We start from the raw sequence: 24,272 nt of genomic DNA on the forward strand, positions 1-24,272 counted from the left end.
TGTGCACGTGTTTTGATGATGATGATGATGGAAGAATATTTTATCATCATTATGTAGAAGAAATATACAGAAAAATGATAAAAACCATTTTATTGTATGACAATCATCAAAATCATATTACATCATGGATCATTGATGATGATGATGATGATGATTGTTGAAAATTACGAATTATGATCTATTATTGGTTGGCTGATTTTTGTTTCTTCGTCGTCCAGAAAAAAAAATCACACATCGATAATCATCATTACCAAATGTAAATGTCTTTTTTTTTGAATCTGAATCTGAAATTGTTGTTGTTGTTGTTGTTGTTCCATAAATTTTCTCAGGCAAAAGAAAAAAATCCATATGTCATTATTATATTATGATTATGTCACCACCATTGATTGTCATTGGTGGCCAATCTAATTTCACAATGAAATTTTTTTTTTTTTTTTAATGGAATTCAAAAACATTCGAATTGAAAATGAAAAGAATTTTCAGTATAATGTGTGTGTGTATCTACTAAATATTGATTGGATTTGTAATCATTTCCTTTCATGAAATAAATGAACCGGATAATAGTGTGTAATAGTTAAACGGTGATGGTGAATTTGTTTTTTAAAATTTTTTTAAAATCTTTTCATTTATAGATATTTAAATGTTGTATAAAAAAATTTTTTTTTTCAAAAGATTCCTCATTTATTGTTGATCCATGATAATGTTCATAAATTTTGTTACTTTTGATGATGATGATGCTGTTGCTGCTGCTGCTGCTGCTGCTGCTACGATAGAGCAGTTACTGCGACAAAAAAAAGGTAACGACTCGCATGTTTTTTTTAAGTAAATTTTTTTTTTATCATTCATGGTTTTTATTCAAATCTTTTAAAATCTTTCATCACTTTTTATACATTACATTCGATATATATTGTTTCTATCATCATCATTTATCTTCATATCGTTGATCATCTTCATCTGAATAAATTCATTACTTGTGTGTGTGTGTGTGTGCTAAAAATTGATTATCAGTTCAATTGATTTTGGATATATTTATGAATAATATGTGATGATTTTATTATAAAAAAAATCGTGTGTCTATCCAAAATTTATTCCATATTGATCATCATCGATTCTAAATATTGATTTAATTTTATCCATTTTTAATGTAAAAATACTAAAAAAAAAAGATAAAAATTATAAAAAAAAACATCACTGAATGATATCGACTATTTCAACATTTTTTTTCTAAAATCTATTGGTTCGGTTAAAATTGACGACGAAAAAAATTGCGCGCCTTGTTATTGTGTCTGTGTGTTCTGTGTGTTCTGTGTTTTGTTTTGTTTCGTATACGATACACACACACAGTGAAAGTGAAAAAAAAAGACAAACACATGCATGTTTTGTGTGTGTGTGTTCAAGTAATAAAAAAAAACAAAAGTTGTAACGATGTTTTTGAATGAACTGCAAACAAATCAACTATAAACCAAAACATTGGAACGCGCACACCAAAATATATATTGTGTTGTTCATTTATTGTGAATATAGTTGAGATCTATTATCTCACATTTATATAAATGCACACACATTATTATTACCCTTGGTGTGATCATCATCATCATCATCATTTGTGTTGTTTAATAAGGGAAAAACATACTACTAAACCGAGCTCAAAAAATTGAAAGATTAAATCATCATGATGATTTTGTTTTCATAAGATAAATATATTCATCAAAATTCAATGTTTTTATATGTCCACAAACTGGAAGATAATTTATCGAAGTAATTCGAATTTCAAAAAATTTGATTAAAAAGCTGAAAATCATTATTATTTTGAATTTAATGTTTTAATCTTTTTTTTCGATTGTTGTAAGTATTTATATATACCAGTTATTGTTGTACAATCAATCAACTATTAACTGATTTCCATTTATAACCTTGTAAAATCATTATTTCATTTTTTTTTTATTTTTTTTCCAATCCATTAGTTGAATCATTAGTTTGAATTTCCGGAATTTCATCTTCTTTTCATCGTTCAAATGTCAAATTTGAAGTGAAAAGAAACCAGTTACAAAATGTTGTCACCAACAAAGAAAACATTTTCATTTATCCCTGAAAATTGTCATTTATCCACCACCACCACGACGACGACGACGACCACAAACACCACTACCGAAACAATGGATTATAATGTCAATTTGAATATTAATGCTTCATCATCATTATCATCAGAAAATTCAACATTACCAGACATTGATAATGGAGGGAATTCAATCAAACAATCCGATCCTGAAACGTTGACATCATTACCACCTTCATTATTTAATGACAACAGTAGCAGTAACAACAACATCAATGATAATGATGATGATATGTCTTCATTTTCATCCGAACTTTCATTCAAATCAACCGTTGATGATCCATCTTTATTGTATACGAATGAAAATAGTAATGTTATTCACTTGCATGATAATAATAGTAATGATGAGAATGATAATGAAAATTCTGTTGAAATCCAACAACGTACAGTGACAACGGATACAAATGTTGAAATTAATATTGTTGATAATCTAATGGCTATTTATGTACCAGAATTGAAGGATCATTGGAATTATCATCGAAAATCTAAATCAGCTTCATCATATATGGATCATATGTTTAATGTCAATAAGAGTGGCCAACAAATGAAATTTGTCGATATGAATGTTGACGGTGATAATGATGATGGTGATAATGTTATTATTGAAAATGTGACAACAATTCCTGATGACCTTGTTACACTTGAATCATTACATAATGAAAATGATGTTGAAATCAAAATCAACAATGAAAATGATCAAAAGGATGATGATGATTGTCAAATTATAGAATCAAATGTAAATTTGGATAAAAATTCAACAAATACTATGAATAATAATAATATTCAATCTGAAGAATGTGTGGGAAAAGATCTTGAAGCAATTATACATGATCTTGATGAATTCTATGCAGAATTATTCAATGATAAAAGTTTTGGTGAAAATTGTGGAAAAATTTACACCACCGATGATGAAATGGATGACGATGATGATGAAGATGAGGAAAATTCAATTCAAGATGATGATGGTGATTATGACGCTGATCCATGTATCGATTATAGCAGTAGCAACAACGAAAATGATGATCAACGTGAAATTCTTCCGAATTTAAAACATGAATCTTCCAATGACTGTTTTATGCTTGCCAATAATGATAATGTAAGTTTGAAATTTTTTTTTTTTTTTTTTTTGATTTTCTTTTACATCATATTTGACATAATTTTTGTTTTGTTTAATTATCATGTTCAAAATTCATTTTTGTTGATGATGATTGAAACAAATATGCGCATGCGTTTGTGTGTTGCATTTTATCGCTATTTTCAATGGTAAATCGAATGAATGAATGATTGATTTGAATTTTTGTAATATCTTTTAATTGAGATTTATTGAGTTTTTTCATCCATGGACAATATAGAGAGAGACAAGTTACAGTATTTTCATTCGATCGATTGATTGGATTTTTTTTTACAAATCTGAGACAAAAGATGTACGAGAGAAAAAAGAAATGAGAAAGTGAAATTGTATGCGATAAAAATCAATGAAGAAATTTTTCTTTTAATCTTGTCATTCTATTTGATTTTGATTTCGATTTCGATTTCGATTTCGATTTCGATTATTATTATGATGATGGCTGCATCATCATTATATAAAAAAATTTTTTTTCGAATTTTGTATTCAAATTTTGTATTTTAAAAATCACATAGTTAGCACTAACACTACAATGGTAAAGAATTATCATTAATCTACAAAGTTTTCTTTTTTGATTCATCGATCATCATCAATGTTTTTTCAAACTGTAAATTTGTTTAATTTTTTTTTAAATTCCAATCACATTTATATTTCCAAGGTTTATTTGAAATTTGAATTTTTTTTTTTTTTTAGTCTTCTGGTCTTTCTGTAATTAATTGCGGATGAATGTTACAAGGTTACAATTTTTTTTCTCGTTATTGTTGTTGTTGATGATGATGATGGTGATGATGATGATGGTGCCATTATAAATTATCATTAAATTGAATTAATCGAATCGTTATTTTTGTTTAAAAAATTTTGGTGAAATGAAAAAAAAATGGTCACCATCATTATTGATTGTATATATGGTGTTGCGCCAATTCCCAACCAGCATATAATGCTAATGATGATTAGATTGATTTTTTTGTTGTTGTTGTTGTTGTTTCCACTGGTCTTCCTTTTTTTTCTAATTTGAATAATTTTTTTTCTACTGTTGTTGTTGTTATTCAGTTATAAATATCATAACTGATATGATGATTGACAAAAAAAAAGAATTTTATATAACACACAACAACAACAGAATCATTAATTGTGAGCCCAATGAGAAAAATGTTTGTTTTAAAAAAAAAAAAATTTTTTATTTTGATTTAGATTTGATCAAAGATTGATCGATTGATTGATTGATTGATGATTGTATGTTTTACCAAAACAACAACGAAAAAAATTAACCGGATGTGTTAAAATCGATAACGGATTTGTTTCTGTTGTTGTGATCATTTTTTTTTTTGGCCATCTGTTTTCATATGTTTAGTTGTTGTGTATACACATTATTAAAAATGGCCATTAGTAATGTGTAAAATGAACAAGAAAGAAGCAGCATTGTGGCAATCATCTTGGCATCTTTCTTTTTTTTTTGGTGTTTAGAAAAAGGAAGAGATTTTCGATTTTGTTTGTTTTTTTTCTTCATTGACATTGTAAACATTTGACGTTCATGTCTGTCTATCGCTGTATGATTGTGTGGCAACATATTTTTGGTAAATGATCAGATCTTTGGTGTCTTGTCATATAAATCTTTTTCTTTCTTTTTTTGAAAGAAAAAAGATCAATGATGCTGATGATGATCCACTGATATGATGATGATGATGATGATCAAATATCATCTGTTTTCCATATATCTTGCATTGAAAGATATTTTTAGCCACACTTTCCGAGAGATGTATAATCATCATCATTAGTTATTATTGCGATTCTGAATCTGTATTGGTTTTCTTTAACAAAAAAAAAAAAAAAATTCGAATTGAAAAATCAATCAAGATTCCACAGTCCAGAGTTTTTGTTTTTGACATTTAAATTTTTATTTAATGTTCGTCATCAGACACTCCTTTTTTTTGTTCATCCAATAACGGAAAAAAACACTTTCTTCATGTCACAAACTATATTATTCGATGGATTTTATTGAATATTTTTTTTTCTTTGCCCAATTTATTTGTAGTTTGATGATTTGAATGCTTCAATTTTTCTTTCCTTTATTATTCAATTGATTGTCTGATGTTTCAATTGGATGATGATGATGATGATGATGGAGATGATCTACATTCAGAGAAAAAAACGAACGTTTAGAATGATTGATCCTTTTCTTTTTCTATTCCAATACTGTTATTGTTGAATTGAATAATTCAAATATCATCATCATCATCATCATTGTTAACAAGTTTGAAAGTATTTTTGATCTTTTTGAATACGAAGGCGATCGATGTGTGTATGTGTGTGTGTGTGTGTGTTTGTGTATATTTGATCTTGTCGTCTAATCTAGTTCAATTCATTTCAATCAAAATTTTAATTTCGTTTAACCATTTATCATTTTATACATATCATCATCATTTGTAGTTATAGTAGTAGTAGTAGCAACAACAAATGATGGTTGAATTTCACAATTCTCAATTCACCATTCGTTTTGGGTTCAAATAGATCAAATCCAATCGATCAATCAAAGAAAAAAAAAGAAAGGAAGGATGAATGAATTGAAAAATTGTTCATTTCGATCAATTCAATCCAATTGTTGTTGTTGTTGTTGTTATTACAACAATTGTATGTTTGTAGATAAATGTTTGGTTTTGATTATTATTAATTTCAATTTTTCAAACACACACACATACAAACATTGAATATCAATTTTGTGAGAGAGAAAGAGAGAAACATAAAGAAAGATAACTGTTGTTGTTGTTGTATAGATCACTTGTTGAAGATGAAGAAGATTTGAAGTTTTTTTTTGTATAGATGTGCCCTCGAGATTTAATGAATTCTTCAATCTATCGGTTTAGAGATGTGTGTGTGTTATTCTAATTTAATTTATTTTTTATTTCATTTTCATTTCAATCTATCTGTCGATCTGTCTGTATGTATGTGTGTGTGTGTGTGCATAATATTATACCAATTGAATCATCATTCATTCGAATTATTATTGAAATATTATGCTTCAAATAAGAAATTGGGTTCATTGGATAGTTTTTTTATACCTTTCAATAAAAAAAAATGATGATGATTATTTAAATGATTTGACTTGTTGTTGTCCTGTTGTTCATCATCATATTTTTTTTAACGATTTGATGATTTGAATATACGAAGAAAAAAAAATTCAAGGAATGGCAAATAGTGGTAGTAGTAGTCTAGATGAAACTATCCAGAACAGTTATTTCAATAAATGTTTGACATCTTAATTGAAATAAACGAATGTTAAATGGGAAAAAATATGATTTCTTTGGTTTTTTTTATTATAATCATTTTTTCCGGAGAAAAATCCACCTGTCTGTGATCATTTTACAATCGATTAATGTTTGTTTTTCCTTTGCGATTTTTTTTCACCACCAGATTTCACTAGTGTGGTCGTACTACACGCACACACTTGTTGATTGAATTGAACAAATTATTATTATTTTGTTTGTTTCGATTAAATCATTATTTAATCGTTGATGGTTGGTTGGTTGAATATGTTGTTCACCTGGTCGTGATGATGATGATGATGGACATAATTGTGTTTGCATATACAATGTCTGTGTGTGTGTGTGTGTGTAATGGCCGTTTTTTGTTTATAAAATGCACATTTGTTTGTCACACAATTCTTTGTGTTATCCTTGAAAAAAATTGCCATTCGATTTTTCTGGTTCGTAATATCGATTGTATTGAATATTGTATGAATGTAAACGATTTTTAGTTGTTGTTGTTGTAATTCTTTTGCGTTCATTCATTGATGACAAATATTATACATGTTTTGTTTTGATCATTTCATTTCTATTTCTATTTCTATTTTGACGATTGTCTCATTTCATTATAATCATTATGTGTGTGTGTGCGTATGTGTTATACTCTGATGACTTCTTGTCTTTCTTTTTTTTCAACATTTCTTTCTTTTTAAAATTTATCCACATAAAAATGATTTAAACACGTTGTTCTAACGAACAACAACAACAACAATCGGCCAATTCATATAAGCACAATGTGCTTACATACATACATACGACACAAGTCTATCATTATATTTCAGCGTCTATTACATATCTATCCATTTCATTCTTTGTTTCTTTTACATCTGATGTCGATTTCAATTTCTTTGTCGATGATGGTGAATGATAATAGACGAAATGGTAATGGTATGTGATGATGGTAATGTTGATGTTGATGATGATGATGATGATGGTAACAAGCTGGACCACGAAGAGTTGTTGGTAACTAAAACAGGCATCAAACAAAAAAAAATGAACAATTTTGATTTTTGGACAATCATGGCGCCTTTTCATTTTTCCATTTTCTTCAATTTTGCTTGCACTGGATATATAATGGAAGAGTTAATTTTTTTTCCATTCATTCTCTTTAGTTGCTGTTGTTGTTGTTGTTGTTTGTTGTATATCAACTATATCTGAATTCACTTTTTTTTCAAGGACATAGGATACTTTGTTTCGAAAGAATAGTGCTATATTATAATGGTATGGTTGGTTTTTTCTTTTAATTTTATTTTGGTGATCGGCTTCATTATATATCGTTTCTCTTTCTATAAAGTAGCTACTGCATATGTTTTGGTCGTACTGTAATTTTTGGTTGTGTGTGTGTGTGTGTTTGTAGAGTAAGGTAAGGTAAGGTAAGGTAGTTAGTTAGGTTAGTTGGTTACGAGGATGATAAACATTTTGAAATTGAGCAATAATGATGATGATGATGATGATCAAAAAGATCAATTGTTTGATGGATGGATGGATGGATTGAATGAATGAATGAAAAAAAATCGGTTTGGTCGATCAATCAGCCATTGGCAAGAAGAAGAAGAAGAAGACGATGATGATGATGAAAACAATGAGGAGTGTCTCTTTAAATAATAATCATTTCATTTCCAAAATCATCAAGCACACACACACAAAAAAAATGATCTTGAAATGAAATGGACATGCAAATAAACCTGATTGGTTGGAACAATAATCCGATGATGATGATGATGGTGGCCAATTATATCCTAGTAATGAATGAGATGAAATATTTGAAATCTTTTTTTTTCCTTTTTGAAAAAAAACATAAGAATTGAATTGAAATATGAAATACAATATGCCACTTTTAATAATAATAATAATAATATTTCGGATATATCTCGTGGTCAAGTCGTTTTTTTTTGCTTTGTTTTGCTTGGTTTTGTTTATAATGCTCCGTTGTCATCATCATCATCATCATCATCAACAACAGCAACATAATAATGATTGTATTCATATTTTCTTAAATGTTTTAATGGATTTCTTTTCTTTTTTTTTTTACTCGGATTGTGATTCATCATTCAATTTGCCAATACCATAATCATAATCATCGTCATCATCATTATCACCATGATGTCCATCCAATAAATAAATGTTGTCCATCGAATTAAATACATGTGTGTGTGTGTGTGTGAAAGTTGATGGTTGTTATTACATGTTTTTTGTCTTTTTTTTTATTTCTTTGCAAGATTTTCAGATGATGATAATTTCGTTTTTTTTTTTTTTTGATTCGTTTACAAGATGAAAATTGCGATAAAATATTGTTGATCATGTATGGTGTGTGGTAGTGGTTGGTGATGGTGGTAGTATAGAAAGGGGTAGAATAAAAATTATTCTCAATGATTAATTGATTGAATGAATGAAATGAATGAATGATTTATAAAACACAATACCCACACCACCATCATTACATATGAATTATTTGGACATCTGTATGTAAGAAAAATATTACGCCCAAATAGTTAATTTTTGTTGTTGCATTTGTTGTTGTTGTTTTCGTTTTTGTTTTGTTTTTGATTGCCAGTATCTTATTTTTTTTTATTATTGCTCATTATCTAATAAATATTATCAATACCTGTTGCTATTGTCGATAATTATTATGTTTATATAAGTTGGTTTGGTTTTGTTTGGTTGGTTAGTCATGATGATTATCATGATCATGATCATCAAAAGAAAAAAAAATGGCTAAAGTAAATGGGTAAGGCAATATCCAATCCACCACGTGTATTTCGATATGATCTCTTCATCATCCTCATCATCGTCATTATCCATCAATTTTGTTTGAATTTTATTTTTATTCTCTTTTTTCAATGCGTCTCTTTTTTCTGAATACAAAAAAAAATTGACTTTCACTTTTTTTTAAATGTTTATTTCTCTTTTTTTTCAATTTTTTTTTTATTTCTGTTCTCTATCGATCAATCTCTCTCTCTCTCTCTCTCTCTCTCTCTCAATTTGTTCACTCTGTGTTTGTGTGAATTAGATTTCAATTTCGATTACTAAACTGGACAAGAATGGAACAATAATAATAATAATAATGAAGCAACATGTGTGTGTGTGTTTGTCGTTGAAAAGGCTGTGTCTTTATTTTTTTTTCACTTCGATCAATTTTCGTTTTCAATTCGTATTTCTTTCTTTTTGTTGTATTATATATATATGATGAAGTGGTTTCCTTTTTGGTCATGATGTTTGTGTGTGTATAAAATGTGGGGATGCTTTAAAATAATTTGATGATGATGATGGTGGTGGTGGTGGTGGTGGTCTATGTCAATGTGTGTATGATGTGTGCTCGTGTTTGTTATATCTGTCAATTGCGTTGGTGTGTGTGTGTGTGTGTGTGTTTGTTTGGATCATTCAACCAATATTCATTTTTCTCATATTTTTACCATTTTGTTTATATATATATATTCGTGATAATATTTGGCGCGCACACACACACATATACACACATGTTCATGTATAATGTCACATTTGAATGAACACACGCGCGCGTGTTGAATAATTTTTTTTTTTACGTTTTCTGAAACGATTCATTCATTTTCAATCATCAAAAACTTGGCGCCATTTAAAAAAAAAGTATCTGTTGCTTACCACTTGTAACATGTTTATCATTAAATGAATTTTAAATAAGAAAGAAACCCGAATTTCAATTTGACACATTTATATTGTCACTTGTTATTGTTGTTTCTATTTTGTTTGTTGATTTATAAATGAAAAAATTATGTCTGTTCATTATCACGAATGATGATGATTAAATGGTGATGATAATTTGATGAAAAATTTTCAATGTCTATGTATATGACACTATGGCCAACTTGATGATTCATCTCAAAACACAATTCTTCAGTTTTTTTTTAATCTTTGTTTTCCGTAAATGTAATGTGTTTTGTTTGTTGTTATATAAATTCGTGTGTATGATATCAAATCTCTCATCCTGAATCCGGGTGTATGTGTTGTTGTATTTTTTTTTTTTTTTTTTAATGATAATTTTTGTTACACATATGCGGAATGAATTATTGCAACTAACCAATCGGCCATTTAAAACAACCAACCAGTTAATCTTTGATCTTTTTTTCTGCTGTTTTTTGTTGTTCATTCTCGCCTCTTTTGTGTTCCATATATCATCATCATCATCCATCAACAACAACATCTAGCAACCGAAATTTTCCATTTTATTGAATATCAGTGTGTGTGTGTGTATATGTGTTATTGTTATTCATTTATTTTGTTTGTTTGTTTTCAATTATTGATTTCCGGTTGATGATTTTGATGCTCATTTTTTTCCATTTTAATTTCAACGAATAATAATAATAATGATAATATCATCATCATCATCAACAACAACAACAACATCAAATCAACACGTTTATTCTTCCGATCTATTATGTGTGTGGTTTTTCTGTTAAATTCAATTCAATTTAATAATTGTAATAATTCGTCGATTGTTGTTGGTGTTTGAGATTTAGATTGAAACAAAAAAAAAACAAACTTGCAGCAATTTTGCTTTTTATCTCTGTTGTTGTTGTTGTTGTTGGCCATAATAATATTTCGTTTCATCATCATCATCATCATCATCCGATCATCATTTCAATTTTGAATTGGAATTTTTTTTTGTTTTGTTTTTGTTTTTATTCAGTTTTGTTTCGTTTTTCAATTATAATAAATCTTTCATTTTTTTTTAATTATTATCGTTGTTGTGTTGAAAACACATCGTTCATAGTGTATGTGACATATATAATTTTTTTTTTATTACAATAAATGACGATTGTCGTGACCATCATTTACATTTGAATATTGTTAATTATCATACACACACACACTTACAGCGGTATTGTTGAAATTTTCTTTAATTTTTATCGATTTTCAATTTAAAATACCTATACCTGTGTATTATAAATCACGAATATATTTTTCTTTTTTTTTGCGTTGTGATTTCATCTTTTATGGTAGCCGAATTTTTTGACTGACCAACAACAACAACATCATTGATTTTTAAAGTTTTTTTTGTTGTTGTTGACAAAAAAAAACAAACACGATTTAATCCTAAAAAATTATGGATTATCGTGAAAATTGATGATTTTCTTTGTTTTTTTTCTAAAAAAAAAAATTTTTACACAATTCATTTATGTAGGTTGATTTTGTAGAAGATTCTTTTGAGATGAGGATTCTAATCTTGAATCTAGAATATTTTTTTTGTTTTCTTTGTTGGCAAGATAAGTTTGCTCATTCGTCGTTGTGTTTGCGTTTTTATCGAGATGAAACATTCTTGTTTGATAATTCTCAGTGTAGGAATTTCTAATGGAATGTTTATATATTTTTTTTCATCTATTCTTGTATGAGAAAAACATAGTGAATGCAATAAACATGCGTTTTTTTTATTGAAACTTATCCAAAATATTCCATTATTATTCTCATCTATCATTTTATGATTTTGCTTATCAGATTATTCAATTGTTTGGGTGGTTTTTATGTTTTGTATATGATGTTGCTGTTTGTTTATTTCTTGTCATCATTTCCACTCACACACACACACATAATTGATCATGGATGATGATAAACCATGATGCCAATAATGCAATATTATTCGTTGTTGTTGTTGTTTTTTCACGCCAAATTCATGTTTATCACTTGTGGTGGCAGTGTTAGTGGTTTAGATTTCCTTCTTGGTAAAAGCGCGAAAACGAAGAAGCGGAAAAAAACCCACCGCCATCATCATTTCCATAACAAACACACACACACATATTCAACACTTTTTTTCATCATTTCAATTTAATTGAAATGATGAGGATTTTTTTTATTATTATTTTTCATTTGTATTTCATCACGTCTTTTTAGCAGAAAAAAATCATGAATTTCGATGAATACGATAGAGTTATATTATTATAGGCAATAGATGATGAAGTTGATGATCCAAGTTGATGATCTGAATTTTTTTTTTTTTTTACTTCGGATTGTTGTTGTTTTACGACCAACGAAGAAAAAAAAAATTCAATTTGAATTTTTTCTTTTTTTATTTGTCTCTTTTGAAAGAAAATGATTTTTTTTGTCATTTCTTTCGATTAAAATTGAATCATGATCTTGAACTTTTTTTTGATTGATTTTTGATCGAAAATTTTTTTTGTTTTTTGCAGTTTGGTGATGATTATTTTAGTCTTTCGTGATGATTATTCATTGTTTTTTTCGAAATATGGCTAAAAATGTTTGAATTTAAAATTTAATTTTAATGAGTTCAATGATTTTTTTTTTGGAGCTAAAATTCTGCGTCTTTTTATCGAATTGATCAGATTTAAGAATTTCGATTTTTTTTCTACCGAATGTGATACAAATTAAATGTTCCGGTATAACATTTGTTTCTCATTTGATTCGGTTGATGGATGTTTGTTTTTTCAACTTATTAGTTTGTTGTTGTTGTTGTTGATTCTCTGTTTTTTACATACACAGACACACACACACTTGTCATCATTTATTTTTCGCTATAAAAGAATTTTTCCTATTCCTAATTCTCAATCATTCATTTGTTTTTGTTTTAAATTTTTTTTTCTTTTTTTTTGTTGCCAAATGAATGTTGAAAATGAATAATGAGCATTAGATTATGTTTTTGTCCACAATTACAATAACCCAAACAACAACAACAACAACAAAATATCTAACAATTTCTAAAGATTTTTCATTCATTTATATTCATTCATTCATTTGTTTAGTTTGGTGACGACTGTTGCTTGTTATTTATGGATGATTGCTTGTTACCAACAACCAAACATTTACACATTCATACACGCACACAGTTAGTATAAAGTTTTGATTCTATTTTTGAATCACACATTACTGTTTTTTTTTTCTTCTCTTTGAATAATAATAATGATGGGGAAAAGAAAAATAGAAAAATTCTACAATTAAAATGTATCATCTCATAAGGAATAATAATACGGAATAGCAGCCGTAATAATAATAATAATAACAGTTTATCTTCATTATCTTTTTCAATTATTTCTTTTCATTATAGATCAAAAATTCTTTATGCTTTCGTTTGTTTGTCTCGATGGTTCATTGATTTGTGTTTGATTGGTTTGTTTGTTTGTTTCTTTCTTTTTTTTTTGGTTGTCATGAATGTTGCAAAAAAAATTGCATTCATTCTATTCTATATGATGACGAATCATGTCTATCGGAATCGCTCGCGCTAGAATCCAAGAATAGAATCAATTCTCGATAATAATAATAATAATAATCAATGATTATGATGATGATGATGTTGGCCAATCACATATTCCTTTTACATGTTTGAAAGAATGAATGAATTGAAAGATTTATGCCCCGTTTTTTTCGCAGATATGATAATGTATACTATTCTCCATTTTTGTGGGGTGATTTTATTCCTGATTATGTCGATTCGATACGATTCTGACAAATCAACACATGGTTATTGTATGCCAATTTCATTTTCATTTTTCATTCATTTCACATACACATGCACAAACATCGACATTGTAAAAGATGATTTCTTCGATATGATGATGATGATGATTGAGATCGAATCTGATGATTAAATATACTTTTTGTTCATCTATATCATGATGATGATGGTTTGATGCAAATGATAATAATAACTGGCTGTTGTTGTCTTTTGTCTATTTCATTTTGATTTCCATTTTCGATTCATGTTGATGATGATGATGATGATGGAAATTGTTGGAAGTTTACCAAAAACAAAAAAAAATAAGGGAGAAAAAAAATGTTTTTTGAATCTTTTTTTTGTTGATCGAATTTAAAGATCTTGTTATTTTATTCTTTTTTTCCATGAATGACGATTACGATTTACGATGCTGATGATATCACAAATTGTTTGTATATATAGGGATCAGATTATGATTTCCATTATTATTATGATCTCTTTGATCTTTTTGAATAGAATGGAATGATGTATAAAATGGAATCAGGGCAAACATAAAAAAAATTTTTCTTTTTTATTTATATTTATTCCAGAAGTTCAGAATGTTGAACAATCACAATAACAACAGGAAAAAATCGTGATGAATCTTTCTCCACCCCCATTCCATTCTATGACGTAGTGATGTAGTGATCTAAGTATTACATCCATATATCCATATGAATAATAAATTTCTAATCAGATCATCATAATCACCAGTAACTTTCTCATTTTTTTTTCTCTAAAGATCTGATTTATATTTTATCACTGTGTGTGTGTGTGTGTTAATCGCACTCACATATCTTTAGGTAATATCTTTGTTTTTTTTCTATTTGTAGATTTTTTTTTTGCCCATTGACAATATATGATGATGATGTTTGGGTGTAACATTATTCAGATGGGCGGCTGGCTCTATGACGACAACGAATAATGATAATGATGATGATGATGATGATGATAATAAGCGACAATGACGAGGACATTCAACAATGTGGAAAAATATGTCTTTTTTTCCTGAATATTGCTGTGCTGATAATCTCTCTCCATGAATCCATCATCGTTGGTAATCTCTGTGTGTGTGTGTGTGTGTGTGTGTGTGTGTGTGTGTGTGTGTGTGTGTGTGTGTGTGTGTGTGTGTGTGTGTGTGTGTGTGTGTGTGTGTGTGTTTGTTTGTTATTCATACACACACACATTGATGATGAAGAATTTTCTTCTTTTTTTTCGGTAGATGATGAATTGGGTTGATGAAAATAATCTTTACATTTAATTTGTTGTATTAAAAAAATAGAATTCTATGAATGACGTGTGACACTTTGTGTTTGACAAATTCTTTTATTTGCCGAATGTATTGTGAAAAAATATGATTTTTTTCTATTTATTTTCAAACAAAAAAAAATCCTTGGAACAAATATTGTCGTTTTATTATTGATTGATCCATTTCATTTCATTCCATTCATTAGGGGATTATGGCGTCATTCACCAGGTAATAATAATGGATCTCTATGAATTACTTTTTGGAACTTTTCAAAAAAAAAAATGATTTTTTTTCATCACTATTATTTGTATATGGTGTGGTGTGTGGCGTGGTGACTGATGATGATGATGATGATTACTGTCGATTATGGTTTACGTAATCGTTTCATTCATTCTATTCTTGTAAAAAAAAATTGTATCAAAATACACATTTTGTCTTTGTGTGTGTGTGTATATGTGCGTATGGTGAATGATAAAAAGAGGTGTGGCACTGATTGCTTGATTCGGATTGTTTTTTGTGTTTAATACACCTGTTGTTGTTGTTTTTCTTAGAAAAAATAAAGGATATATTGACAATTTTATATTTAATGATTGAAGGCGTGTATACGTGGCTGCTATTTTTTTTTTTACTGTCAAGTACGAAAAGATTGAAAAAAAATCCATTATATGGTTGTTGTATGGTGTGGTGTGGGATCGTTTGTGTGTGTATTTTATTTTCGTTTCGTTTATTCATTATATGGTGTGACAACCATTTGATTTGATCCAAAATAAAAATGATACATTTTTTTCTGGGGATTCTATTGTATCTGTTTATGTGTGCATTTGGGATCCTGATTCAATGATTAATCTATTTTTTTTGATAACTTTTTTTCTTTTAGACAATCAATGTATCACACACACACTATGTGATGTTAATGGTCAATTTGTTTTTTTTTTCGAGTGAAAAACTAGCATATGTGTTTTTCAGAACACAAGAACATTCTATTTAAAAAATAATTTTATCACCAATTGTGATCGACTGTTGAAAAAAAAATTTGAGATAGTCCATATGCGTGTGAGTGTGTTTTGATGACATTATTATCAAAATAATAATAATAATGCATTGGAAATTGAAACTTTTTTTTTGTTTTTGTTTGTCGGTTCACACATGTTTGATGGTGAAATGTGAAATTAGTTAGAAGTGGTCTTGTAATTTGATAATGTTCAATATATGATAATTTATGCTTTAATCTTTGACCAGAAGAAAAAAAAATTGTGAAAATTTATGTCACTGAAATTTTTCCCTGTTTGATCCGATAGTGAAAAATTATTGTCATCATTTTGTTATGGCTATTTTGACCAAATGATGATCTGATTGAAATTTGATCATGTTGATGATAATAATGTTTGTTTGACTTGTTCACCGTTAATTCAATTGATTTGAATTCAATGTTTTGCAAGACTTGTTTTTTTTATATTTTTCTCTCATGAATATAAAATAATAATAAGCAGAATTGATTATTCTTGCAGGTTTTTTTTCTGTAGTTTGCTTCTATACATATGGTGAATGTGGAATTTTTATTTTGTCTGTCTCTTTTGAACTTTGTGTGTGGCAACAAGTGGTGACATGTGTTCACTATGCACTTTGCACACATATATATGATGTTTATGATGAGATTTTTATACCTGTTATATACAGCGGTTTTGTACTATACTGTTTGATGATGACCACCATCATTGACAATTTATAAATGGTGAAAAAAATGGCCATTTTTTTTAATTTATGGTCATTTGATCATTAACATCATTATTTACGACAAAGATTGGACATTTATTCATATGATTCTTTGTAGATTTGGAAAATTTTACATTTTTTGTTTGTGATTTCAAATTGTGACCACCATTTGTTTGTGCATATATGTGTGTATGTTGTAAGCATTTAGCTGAAATTTTCCTTTTCTTCACATTTCATTTGGATCCTATTGCGGTAAGTGTTTGTTCTTTCACTGTGAACTTTGAACATCATTTTACTTTGATGAAATGAAATGATTTTTTTTCCTGATCATTTGATTATCAAATGATTATCATGATCAGTATTGGTGTTGGTGTTGGGTGGGTAAAAGTAGTAGAATCTTTCTATAAATTTCACTTTTACACACTCATATATCAATTATCTTTTTTCCATCTGGAAGATTTCATCATCATATGGATAATATTCAATTTTAGCAATCTCGGTGTTATATATGTGTGTGTGTGTGTGCATGTGTGTCTGTAGAGATTTTTTTTTGTCATTTCGATTATTATCGCTATTAATATGTAGAAAAAATCAATATTATCTGGCAAGAGAAAATCAAAAAAAAAACTATTCAATTTTGTGTCTCATTATTTTCCACACATTGTCGTCGTTATCGTTTTGATTTGTCTTTTTTTTTATTTATTCGCCACAAGCTGGTCACAATCTTCTTCTTGTTGTTGAATGATGATGATCATCAAATTGCAATTGCCACACCAAATAAATTTGATATAATCTTTTTTTTTCAGTTTCCAATACGCACAAAAGCAAGCAAACAAATTTTTTTTTTTTTTTTGGTTTTTCCTTTTATGGATAACGAACGTATATTTTAAGAACAAATTTTTCATCATCATCATCGTCATCATCGATGACTAATCATTGATTATGTTGATCAACAACAACCACAAAAAAAACATTTTGCAACAACATTGAAATGAAATTTTGTTTATTCTTTTAAATTCTCACTTTTTTTCTGGTATTTCAAACAAACAAACCAAACAAAATTATAATGATGATGAATCGTTGATTTTCTTTTTTTTCATTTGAATTTTGTTGTTTGATATATGAATATGATTAATTACTTGTTGATTATATTCATATCATTGTGAATAATGATTTCTATAACCAGTGATGGAAAAAAAACCACAAATAAGATGTATTTTTCTTTGTGTGAGTGAGTACAACAGTTTTTTTCTGTATGAATACGATTAAAATTATCGATAAAATTATGAATGGTTCGAAAAAAAAATTTTACCCTTGCCCCTTTTTTTTACAATACGAAGGTGTTTGTTTGTTTGTTTTTTTGTTGTTGTTGTTGTTGGTCGATTAGTAGTATGAGTTATTTGTGTGCATATGTTTTTTCATTCATAGATAAGATGCAAATGGAAACGTTCATTTTTATCAATCATTTCATCTGTTTTTTTTTCGTTTTCGTTGTTACGATCAGTTCATCTAGTTTTCATTTCATAGCCGGTCATATAATTATCATCAAATATGGCTTTAATATTGGTTGGTTGATTGGTTTGTCAGATTTTATGAATAGATTAACTGTGTGTGTATGTGTGTGTGTGTGTGGCAAAAACAATGATAATTTATTTTTGAAAATAGCAACAAGTTTTTTTTTCTTCTGTTTATTTGTTTGTATGCAACAAGTGTATTTGCTAATATCTTTCTTTGTGTGTGTGTGTGTAGGTGGTAAGTGAAGGTAATGAGCTTGATTATGAATAAAATCTATGATGATGATGGCGGTGGTGGTGGTGGTAATTGGCCATCGTCAATTTGCCTGTGTTGTGTTGTTGTTGTTGTCATTATTATTAATCATTATCACATGGTGTGTGTGTGTTGTCGATAATTTTGATCTTGGATTTTTTTTCTCTCTTTATTTCAACCAATTTTTAGAGATTAAGATTTGCTTCTGAGAAGAAAAAAACAACTTGTCTTCTTGAATGTTGAATGTTGATGATGATGATAATGATTAGTGAATGGCTCTATCTTGTTATTTTTCGGTAATTTTGAAATTCTTGCAAATGATGATTATATAATCAGCTCAATAAATAAAGATTTGTGGATTAGATAAACCGCTAGCACACATACGCATTACTAATAAGCTTATTGAAACAAATTTCTTTCTCTTATTCGTCGATAATGGTGATGAAAATTATGAAATAAAAAATACCATGGATATGTAGATGTTTAGATGTTGTGTGAGAATATATACCACCTTCATATTTAAATTCTGTTTTGCAAAATAAAAAAAAAATTTTTGATTACTTATCTCTCGAATTGAATGAATGGAAAAATTTCTTCTCATATCCAATTACCTTATTTAGCCCGATTATAATAATGATGATGATGATTATTCAGTGTATGCCTGTGTGTGTGTGTGTGTATGATTCTATCGATTGTATAAAAATTTGTTCATTTTTGTCCGGATGTTATAATGGAATAATCAATCTGTCATCATCATCATCATCATCATATTTGTTTATGTCATTTTTGACCTTGTTTTTTTTATCAATGTGAAATTTAAAATTTTTATTTTCTTCTGTTTGATCTTTATAGATGAATGTTGGTAACATTTGGTTTTCGTTTTGTTTAAGAAATCCTTCCTGTGTGTGTGTGTGTGTGTGTGTGTCTGTACATAAAGAATAAAATGAAAATTTTTTAGGCTTGTAGTTATTATTTTTTTTTCATTGGAATTTCATGGATTTCGTCTTATTTTTCGTAGAATCCCGAAAATAACTGTTTTTCTTTTTGGTGCCTAAAAAAAATTTTAATGGTTCATTTCCCAAGTGATTTATGATGAATTGGGAATAGTACACACACACAGACACACACATTTTGTGTATTTTGACTTTGAAGAAATACAAAAAGGTTTTTCTATCTTGGCCTTGGTGGTTTTTTTTGTTATTCTATGATTGTTGTTGTGGTGGTGATTATATTATAGATTTGACACCACCACCACCACCAACATCATCATCATAATCATTATCAAAGATGGATAATGTGGCAACAACAACTCGTGCTCATTATATTCGTTGTTTTTTTTTGTTAAAGAGATTTTAACGATACGTAGGAGAGAGTGAGAAAGATAGATAATGAAATTGTATGGTAAACACACACACACATATAAAGAATGAAGATTTTTTTTAGCGGTCAAATGTTGTCATCATATTCAAATGTGAGATATAGATGTTTGTTTGTTGTTGTTGTTGTTGATGATGATGATGATGATGATGATGATGATGAATTCATCATAAATTATTTGCATACTACTTGTGGCTATAGCTAAACTTAGCACATACAACACACGCACACACAGAAACCTTATCATTATCATATGTACAATATGGATTGTCCAACTATCATCATAATCATCATTATTTTTTTTTGTTTTGTTTCTTCGAGGTCGTTTTGATTGTTTTTATTTTGTTTCGTTTTTTTTATTTTATAAAAATGATCCATTTTTGGGAATATTCATCATTGTCATCATCTTAGAATAGATTGCGGAATGAATAAATACATTCATGCTCGTTTGTTTGTGTGTGTGTGTGTATATATGATATTACGACATAACTGGTCTGTCATTTTTTTTTCGTTACATAAATTCATCATTAATGTCAAAAAATAAGAATGATGATGATGATGATGATGACTCGTTGTCCAAAAATCATGATCATCAAAATGAAAAAAAGATTGTCGTTTTATTTTTTGTGTTGTTGTCGATCCAAATTTGCCAGATGTGTGAGTGTGTGTATGTGTGTGTGTTTGGAAATTTCGAAAGTAATGAGAGATATAAGAAAAAGGACGGAAAATAAAGTTTTGTTAAAAGTTTTTTTTTTCTTTTTCTTCTTCTTCTGATTCCCATTTTGGTAACACATAAAATCGACATGAGTAATTTGATTACAATCACTTGTGTGAAAAGTGGATAGGATCGAGATAGATTTGTTTTTTTTTTTTTTTTTTTGAAAAGAAAAAAGCATCGACCTTGTTCCTCCTTGTTGTTGTTGTTGTTGTCCATCAAATGTGGATTGTTCTGTTGTCTTTTTTTTGCCATAATAATAATAATCTTTGAACACACACACACACATATATGTTGTCGATGTTTCAAGGTGACATACATGTTCCAAAAACATTATAAAAAAAAATCATTTTCATAACTTTGGAACATTCAAAAAAAAGTATTCAATTCACATAGCCATAGTTTTTATTCGTTTCATTTTATGAAACGAATTTCGATCCAATTGGACGAATCATTTGAATTTGTTGTGAATAAAAAAAAATGTGTAGCCCTCATATTATCCATAAGTCCATTTGAATTTGTACGATTTTCTCTTTTTTTTGAACATTGTTATATATGATGATTAGGTGATTATATATTATGATGATGATGATGGGCTAGTCAAATTTTCATATTTTTTTTTCTTTTCGACAATCATAGCCATCATAATCATCATCAATATAATTTGAATATGGCTAAAGGTTCTCTAGAGAGCCCACACTATATTTTGTATGTATGAAATGATTTAACAGTAAAAGTGTAGGAAACTTATACATGGATCCAAATTTTTTTGTTGTTGTTGTTGTTTTCCATTTATCGATTGCTGGAATGATGGACAGTTTTTCCTGTTCAATAATAATGCGAATGAAATGTTCTTTGTTTTGAGAAAGTGGAAAAATACCGTAGATCAAGCAATGGTGGTGATGAACACCACCACCACCACCTGTTGAATGTGAATTTTCATTTTTGATTTTTTTTTTGTTTATCAATTTTTTTTTAATATTTTTCTCTTTTTTTTTCTTTTTTTTTTTCTCTTCTCTTTTTTTCTACCATCGCCATCATCTTCATGATCATCACAGTTGATCAAAGTTAAAAACGATCAAACATGCTACTATGTTTATATGTTTCCTTATGATGAGAATGATTTGTGAATATTAACAAACATCGTTAACGAAAGGAATCATCAACAGATATGTGAAAGTATCGATCATGGAAATAGAAAATGAATATAGTGAACAATAAGAATGATGATTAATGAAATGACGGACCAAACATCTTTATTTTGATTTTTATATAAATAATTATCGACTTTTTTTTGTCTTCATTGCTAATAAAATTACAAATTATGATGATGGCAATTGATTTATTTATTCGTCATTTTTTTTCTGTATTGAATGAATCACTTCAACTGTATTTGGCTAATTTAGAGAAGACAAAAAAAAATTAGATTATCTAGCCGCCGGATTTTGTATCAATTAATCGTTTTTCTTTATATATTTTAATAATGAATTTAACATTGCTGTTGGTGATGAAGATGATGATGATGTTTGTTGGTGGTGATATCTAAGTCTCATTAATCTTGAACAAATTAATTCAATTGGATTATATCGATGTTCATTTATTATTTATTGAAGAGAGTGAGAAAGAGTGAAACTTGAACTTGTTGAATGGAATGAATGAATGATGATGATGATGATGATGAAAATGGTCCGAATTATATCTGCCGTGATCTTCTTGGGAGATCTTTTTCAAGGTTTTTTTTTATTATGATAATTGTGATTTGTAGTTTGTTGTTTTTATATTTTATATCCATCCATTCATTTTACATTGGTAAAATGATGATTATATTTTCAAATGAAATTGAATCGAATCGAAACAATGAAAAATTTTTTTTTGTTTCGTAAATTTCGTAAAAAATCAAAACACTTTATTCTCTCTATATTCTCTATAATGAACAATTGCGAAAATGCGTTAATAATACACCACACCTCTCCCTCTGTGTGAATTATGTGATTGTCTGATTTTCTTTTTATTTTTTTTTCATCATTTTCATTCATTTCTCCAATAATGATAATCCATGAATTTTTTTTTTCTCTCGCATTATCAAAGATCAAGTTCAAATTGAATGTTTTCTGTTTTGTTGTTGTTGTTGTGATCATCAACTTTCACTTTGTGAATACAGAAAAAAACCTTTTTTCCCCCATGTATGATTTGTGTGTGTATGTAATGATGATGATAATGTTTGGTTTTATTTGGTTTTTGTTTGGTTCGTTTCGTTGATGAATCTAATTGATTTTTACGATTGTCACGCGGTTATACACACACACACACACACACTTTTCTGATAGCTAGCTTCTTGATGATGATGAGATGAAATGGAATTGAAATGAAATTTTTATTCTCTTGTCGTCGTAAACCAATATATATATAAAAAATGTTGACAATAATAATAATGGGGAAAAGATTAAAATGTAAAACGAGAAAAAATATATATTTGGCTCATACGCGCGTGTCATTTTCGTGATGTAATTTTTTTGTTTTATTTTTTACTTTAATCTTGGTGTGTGGCACAAGACCGGACAGGACATCTTTATATTTATTTTGATGAAACATCATCATCATCATTATTTTGTTCGGATTGGCCATTTTTTATGATTAAAATGAAAATTTTTTTTTCTCTTTTCCTTGTATATTGTTCGCATTAAAATGAAATGGTTCAAATTTTTTTTTTTTAGATTAGAATTATTCATGGAAAATGTAATGATGAATCCAGTTGATGTGGATGATGATTGTTTTTGTTGATATTTCATTCAATTTATGATGGTTGTCAATGTTTTTTTTTTTTTTTGGATGTATATCGATTTTTGTTTTCGGTTATCCATTTCATCATTATGATGGTGATGTGTGTGTGTATGACCATCATCTCATCATCATCATCACATCGATTATGATCGATTGTGATCTTTAGATATTTTCGAGGTCTTATTGCATTTTCTTTCTTTTTTATTTATTTATTTATTCATTTCATCATCATCATCATCATCATCATTTTTTGTTTTGTTTGATCAAATCAAATCGATCATAATTTATTATTATTCTTTTTTGAATAGATCAGTCCATTACTTTGTTTGTTTGTAGATCATAACCTTCGGTTATGATTATAATCTTCAAACAAAAAAAAATTTCTTTTGTTCATTTTCTCTTCTCATCATCAAAATTGAATCGTTCCAAATCCGTTCGTCGTTTACTATCATATAATCATATATATAGAATTTCCGGATGAAAAAAAAATGAAAATTTTTTTTGTTTCTGCTATTTTTTCTTTTGTAGCGAAAATATTCACAAAATTTTTAGTCAAAAAAGAAAAAAAAGATGATGATGATTATTATTATGATGATGATGATGATTGAATATGACATTCCAAGGACAAATATATACGACTGCTTTTTTTGGAGCCAAAATTTATAGTCACACA

At 28.1% G+C, this 24,272-nt stretch overlaps 1 protein-coding gene across 2 annotated transcripts in view; it reads left to right on the forward strand.

Annotated features, from left to right (window-relative positions):
• Window positions 1-771: 771 nt before the first annotated feature.
• Window positions 772-24,272, forward strand: part of LOC124492561 (uncharacterized) — a 41,387-nt gene continuing 17,886 nt past the window's right edge. For both annotated transcript variants that reach the window (XM_047055482.2, XM_047055483.2), the window contains exons 1-2: window positions 772-1,845; window positions 1,965-3,212. In XM_047055482.2, the coding sequence (XP_046911438.2) occupies window positions 2,052-3,212 (1,161 nt within the window). In that variant the 5' untranslated portion in view covers window positions 772-1,845; window positions 1,965-2,051. The remainder of the gene's footprint in view (window positions 1,846-1,964; window positions 3,213-24,272) is intronic.

This window comes from Dermatophagoides farinae, chromosome 1 (genome assembly GCF_024713945.1).
Source record: "Dermatophagoides farinae isolate YC_2012a chromosome 1, ASM2471394v1, whole genome shotgun sequence".
NCBI classification, from domain to species: Eukaryota; Metazoa; Arthropoda; class Arachnida; order Sarcoptiformes; family Pyroglyphidae; genus Dermatophagoides; species Dermatophagoides farinae.